The following is a 6886-nucleotide window of genomic DNA, read 5'->3' on the forward strand; positions in this document are numbered from 1 at the left end:
AAGAAGAAGAAGAAGAAGAAGAAGAAGAAGAAGAAGAAGAAGAAGAAAGGCATGTGACACTGTCATACCTGATCCTTCACACGAGTCACATAGCCTTCCTTTAGCCAATTAACAGATTTGGGCAAAGCATCTCGCCAATGTCCAGAGTTAGGAAAATTACTATGAAGTGAACGCTTCCAGGGACTTCTCACTGTGTCGTTAACTGGCAATGTAAAACCAGTTATCATGTCCCTGAATTCTTCATCAGTCTTCAAGAGAAAGTATATAAATGATTATTAAAGAAAAGACTCCATGTAAAGCACTAAAGAAAACACAGTGTGAAGCAATCCATGTCACACTCACCATGTCAGCAAAGTCATTTATTTCCATGGTGTAGGTATTCTTCCCCAGGGAATTCTCCATGTTGTGCAGTTTAATCTTTTTCACATTTTCTTCCCATACTGCTCTCTTCAGTACATCTTCTTCCTGGATGAGAATATAATGGAAGACAATTCATTCCATTTAAACTCCTGCACAGACTAATGTTGCAGACTTGCTGTTATAGGTGAATAGAGGCCAAGGAAAGGATCTCAGGATACTATGGTCTCACTTTTACATCCTAAGGAAAAGTGAATCTGAACATCCTGTGCTCACAATGATTTTTATTATGCAGTCTCTCAATGGTGGTGGTTGTGATGGGGCACCTATGAACTCTCATGTACCCAGACACTTTTACTCTGGAACCCCTCTGAACATTTTCATGGATACCAACCGGAGTGTAAGACTTCTCATATTTTATCTTCCACTCTTCCCATTCGATATCCAAACTGAGATCAAATGCTGAGGCACCTGACACAACTCCCAAGGACAGGATGACCAGGATCACAGCAGGAGTCATGTCTAAACCTGGTTTTGAAAGAGAAATAAAGATATGACTACACAAGTGTTTTAAAAACATCTTCTTACTCCTTCTTGAGAAATTAAGCCATGCATGGGCAATATAATAATTTGCATTATTCTTCCAAACACATTTTAAAATACTGAAGAAACCATTGAGAATGTCTTTGAATCAAGTCACACAGTGATAGTCATTAGACCCATTGCAAAATGAAAATCATGTACTCTGATTTCTAGCATTGTAAACTTTAGATGTACTACACATTGTTTCAGAAAGATCTTCATGCACAGTAAGAAACAAGTGTCTTGAGATATCACTACAATTTCTATTAACCAAAACTTCTAGTATGTGGTATTTGTTTTAATTTCAAGGTGAACTCAAGAGTTGGAGTCCCAAGTCATCATATGCCTTTCTAATACATAGTAAGGGATGAGCTTGTCTTTAACTTTCTCTTCTTTAGTGATACTTTGTGAACTATCATCTATAAAGAATGTGGGAAGAATCCTTTACTATTCTTTCCATCTATACAATCAAATTCCTACTTGTTACCTATGTAAGAATAATGTCACATAAAATCCAACAGGAAGCCAAAGCCACTAGAAAAAGAGGAGTATACTATCAAGTTAATAATGCAATTTTATATCCTGTACTTGCTGGATTTTTAAAGCAACACTCCCCATAGGACCTGATAGGGACATATATCCTGCTACTGCATCTGCATCTGTAAATTGAAAACAGTTACATCTATGGGTCAGTGCAAGAGATGTCTTCAAAAAACAAGCTGCAACTCTGTGGACAGAATCAGACTTTCAGTTACCAGAACCCTATAGAAACATATACCCAGAAGAGTCTTGGTTTCCTCTTAAACTTCTCTACCCATCCCCATTCTTCCTACATGGAGAGCTGGTGATGATTAAGATATATTTTTGTTCTTTGTGATCTCTTTGATTCTCCATGGAGTCTCCCACAGCACCCATCCAAGCCCACCTCCACTCTGCCATTCACTGGCAGGGCCTTACCTTTCTGTGATGACCACTACTGCCTCAGATCACTCCACAGATTCAACTTGTTGGAGGATGGTCAGGATCAAGGATCTGTCCCACATATATATCTGAAGTATCTATAGGTTTGGTCCTGCCCCTCATTCATGCCTTTCTTTTGATTGGCTGTGTTGGTGGCTAGATTAAGCCTGTAGGCACTGGGACTTCAGGCATCTTCTGAGATATAATCTGATTGACCCTTTGGCATGGCTGTAGGCTACCTCTGTGGACTGCAGGAAGCTGAATTTGTGAACCTTGTCAAAGAAAGTCATCCTGTAGACCTTGGATCACATTATACTGGATCTTTTCACTTCTATTATTCTGTTTCCTGTTAAACATATGTGGTGTTGTACCCTTTAAGTTTAGAATAGGATGTTTAAGATACCATCTCTTGAATGGGCATAGTCATTATATTTTATTTTATATTTAATCCATAGCTATGATTGGATACTTTGAGAGCACACACCCTTGGATGCTCTTTTCCTGGTGTCATGGTGTAACACAGATGGATCTCATGAAAACGTTTAAGAGACTGTGACACCCAAGGAAGAAATGAAATTCAAGGCTGAGCCATAAAATAGGGAGTATGATGAATGTGTCCATAGCCAGTGGTCTCATTAAATTCACTGGGTCTTCTCTTGGAGAATAAACTGAATCATCACGTAGAAGCACCATCTTCCCTTTCCCCTTCATTGTGGCAACATTGTGCTAACTGGAAACACTTTTATTTGCCATTTTCATGACGCATTCTGGTTATGTTAAGAGCACACTTATTGTTTGACAGCATGCAAACAAGTATATTTAGAAGGATTTTCTCTTGAAGTTTTCACTGGAAACAGAACAGAAATCCTCTACTTCCCCTTCCCTTACCTTAACATTCTTCATTTCTTTTTGTCAGTGTAGATATTTGGATTTGGCTACTGCTTTTGGTTTAGTGATTTTCCTTATAAGGTTCGTGAGGAAATGTAGTTTCCATTGCATTGGTCTGAAAAAGTGGGGCCATTAAGAAACACATTATTCTACAATAAAGAGTGTCGTATTTTGACTTTGTGTTGTCAGGTTTTAATATTATATATGACACAGAGATGTCATCCTTGATTTATTCATTTATTATTGCCTTTGGTGCTTTTCGTAAACCTGGAAAGAAATGTAGGATATCTGTCTACATTATGCCATACAGGACCCAATAGGCACAAAATGTAAGACTATTTGAGTCATTGCTAAATGTTGTTTAAGTAGTGAAAGGTGATTTTTTTAAAGGCCACATAAGATATTTTATAGAATGCAGAAGCACCAATAAGAGACATCAGTTCTTTGTATATACCACATATCCATCTATTCTCTGTGGGCCTTCTGCTTGTTTCTTTCTTCAGCCTTTGTATTTATTTTTAATTAACCTGTGAATCTAATACACAGTGTATTTGTTTTTACCATTCCCTTCCTATTGCCTTAACTCCTCCAAGCCCCTCCCCCCGGGAGTTTCCAGAACCTCAGTCACCAAAATTTAGAATGCATGGGCTGTTGCAAGGCCTTGGGCATGTGTATAGCAGAGGACTGCCTGGTCTGGCTTCAGTGGGAGAAGATGTGCCAAACACTTGAGAGAAATGGGGCCCCAAAGAAGGGGATGCCTTGTTGGGGGTGTGGGAAGCACCCTCTCAGAGGCAATGTAGAGGAAGGATCTTATGAGTAACTGTGAGAGGGGGAACAGTAGGTAGGTAATGGCTGGAAGATAAATAAAATAATTTGAAAAAGAACAATGATAAAGAACTGAAGACTCAGAGGAGGGCATAACAGGAATGCTCTCCTCCTCTTCTGCACTAGATGCTTTTCACAAAAATCTCATATACCACAAATGTGACCAAGCTTAGAATGCTGAATTTACATTGTAATCTCCATTTCCTTGCTGACCGCTAGAGGCATCTCCTTTACCCCTACAAATGTATAGACCCATTCTTCCCATGCCAACAGATACTACTAAGATACTCTTGTACTGGTATAATTAGGTGTAGAAGGAAAATGGTCAGAATGTGTGGAGACATCTGAGTGATTTTGAATCTGGCAATTAGAGTGAACTCTAGCTTGGAAAGTTTAACAGATGAACTGTGTCTCTGTGTTCTACATAGCAATGTTTCTGGACTTTGGGTCAGATACTCTCTGAGCACCAAGAGATAGACACAATCAGCAGGAAAGAGCTAGTCAACAGGAAAAGCCTTGGGCCAAAACATTCCTCCTGAGCGGCATCTACCCAAGTGCCTCCACATAGACATAAGGAGGACATAGTTCCTCCTTCTCTATGTCTCTACTTTCTTTACACACTTTTACTTATATATCTATCTAATTGACATGTCCTTTGTCTGTAGAGAAAATTACAATCTAGAGAGATGCCTACAATATAATATTTATTTGTAAATAAGTCATAAGTAGTGTTCTCCACATTCTATAACCAAGACCAGAAGTCATTGGCACCTCCTGGCCTTGGATGCCTCGCTGCTCTTCTGACTCTCTGACCAGAAGGATGCAATTTACCTGTAAGAACTAACAAGCTATCTTTGGGACCAAGATGATGCTTCAGTACCAAAATGATCCCATGTTTATTTCAGAGTGCTTGGGAATATGGGCTGAAATCTGCTAGGCTTTTAGGATGACCACACTAGATTTACCCTTAAAATGTACATACTTTATTCATACTAACATTCCCTAAAATATCATATTAATGTAAATGTTAAACATATCTCACCAAGAGGGAACAGTTGAACAGAAAAGTTCCTGCATAGTCGTACACTTCAAGCCTGATCTCCATCTGCTGTGAAAGCCCTTTAGTTATTGCTGGCTGAGGGGCTGTTTTTGATGGAGTTCCAGTTGGTCTCAGGACTGCCAGGCAGGCTGCGTGGTTCCAGCAAGTGTGTTGAAAGTTTAATGATCACAGACTAGATTCCACTAATTTTGCAGATGGTTATCATTATACAGGCTAGAGATTTCTTGTCATGGAGTCACAGCAGTGTGATCCCACATACTAGCTCCATAGTTCCATTTTGTTGTTGTTCTTGTAGCTTAATCCTTTCCTTGGGCAATAGCTTTGCACTATTTAAGCTCACAGCCTGTGGCTGGTTTGCTAGCATAGCAGCACCACCTTAGAATTATACCATCAGCATCTCAAAAGTATATCCTGGGCTAGGTTCATATCTGAGGTTTCTAGTGGCTTGCCTGTAGCATGCTTCTGAGGCCTAGTTCTTCCTGAGCTGCCTCCTGACAAACTTCTATCTCACATGAGCTATATAATTTTAGTCTCAGATATGTTTTCTTAGTTAACCCAGATGGATTTAAGGTATGTTCTTTACACTTATGGAACCAGAATACTCATTTATATGCTCGGACAGTTTTTGCTTCTCTCTAGACACACACTTCATATTCCTCCATCATTTTTTTCACTCATGGCTTCATACAGACAAAAACTATGGGACATATAACAGTGGGCAACATCCTCTCTTACCTCTAGACTTCACCTTAATCTACAGAAATCACTGAAAAGCACAAGCAGCTTAAACTACACAAGGGTCTTTATAGACCAACCGTTAAAATACCACCACAGTCCTCTCCACAAAGCAATACAATCATGTCTAATATAGCAACACCCAATACCATTTGACTTCTACTTTAACTTTTATCTATAGGCTAGATATCATGGATAAAGGATATATTGGGAGTAAAAGGGCTGTTATCACAATACACAGTTCATCACTGAGGGAAGCCAAGGCTTCAAACTCTAAGCATGTGTCTCCATTAGTAGCTATGTCCAAATGCCAAATACTGACATTACTCAGGGTCATGCTTAGCCACGTTATTATAAAGGCCTGGTCCATATTTGTAGGATGGTTTTATCCCTAGTGACTAGGGCACCTCTATTTTAATTAATAGTTTGAAAAATGCCCAAAAGGTATGGCCACAGGCTAATCTGATAGAAGCAATTTTAAACATATCTCTCTATCCCACGTATGCTCAGTTCACAACTAACATTAGCCATCCTAGCTGGTTTGGCAATGATAATTCTGATAGCTTGTATCATGTAAAGTTTTTCAATATACTTTAACTCTGTCAGATAATTTTTCTGGGTAAAATAGTCTGGGTTAGCATTTGCAGTCTCTTAGGACTTGGCAAACATTGTAAAGCAAATGGTATTGGGTCTCTCAAACCTCTACTTCGGTGTCATTTCCCATTCAGCCTTGGCACAGACAGACCTTCATGTTTGATGACCCCTGCTGCTTTTATGGATTTAACAGCTCTTCAGAGATGGTTGAAGTTCAAGGATCTGTACCATAAATACCTCATTCATGCTTTAAAATGCAAGTATATTATAAGTTGTCTCCTTCCCTCAATTAGGACCGTCTTTTCATCGGCTGTGTTGTTGACTGAATTAGGACTCTAGGCACTGGGAATTTAGGGTCTTTCAGAGATATAATTTCAGCCTTTCTCTGTAGGGTGAGTATGGGCTATGATTTGTTTTAGTTAATTTTATATGCAGTCACTTGACTGAAGTTATTTTTTAATTATGTTTAGGGGTTCTCTCGTAGAACTTTTTGGGTTGCTTATGTATAGTATTATATTATCCACAAATAGTGATACTTTGACTTCATTCTTTCCAATTTGTATCCATTTGACCTTCTATTGTTGTGTAATTGCTATAGTTAGCATTTGAGTACTATATTGAACAAATAGAAAGTGAGCGAGCAGCCTTGTCTAGGCCCTGATTTTAGGGTGATTGTTTCAAGTTTCTCTCCATTTAATTTGATGTTGGCAATTGGTGTGCTGTATATTGCTTTTATTATGATTAGGCAGATACCTTGATCTCCTGATCTTTCCAAGATGTTTAACATGAAAGGGTATTTTATTTTGTGAAAGATATTTTCAGCAACTAATGAATTATCATGTGATTAATTTATTGAGCTTATTTAAGTAGTGGATTATGTTGAGA

The 6886-nt window shown here is 38.7% G+C and overlaps 1 protein-coding gene across 1 annotated transcript in view; it reads right to left on the reverse strand.

Annotated features, from left to right (window-relative positions):
- Positions 1-1943, reverse strand: part of LOC114624935 (cathepsin Q-like) — a 5634-nt gene extending 3691 nt beyond the window's left edge. The window contains exons 1-4 of the mRNA XM_028772117.1: positions 1897-1943; positions 752-885; positions 343-465; positions 69-248 (exon numbers count right to left, since the gene is read on the reverse strand). Coding sequence (XP_028627950.1) covers positions 69-248; positions 343-465; positions 752-877 — 429 coding nt within the window. The 5' untranslated portion in view covers positions 878-885; positions 1897-1943. The remainder of the gene's footprint in view (positions 1-68; positions 249-342; positions 466-751; positions 886-1896) is intronic.
- Positions 1944-6886: the final 4943 nt, after the last annotated feature.

The sequence above is a fragment of the Grammomys surdaster genome, unplaced genomic scaffold (assembly GCF_004785775.1).
Source record: "Grammomys surdaster isolate TR1022 unplaced genomic scaffold, NIH_TR_1.0 211, whole genome shotgun sequence".
In the NCBI taxonomy this organism is placed as follows: Eukaryota; Metazoa; Chordata; class Mammalia; order Rodentia; family Muridae; genus Grammomys; species Grammomys surdaster.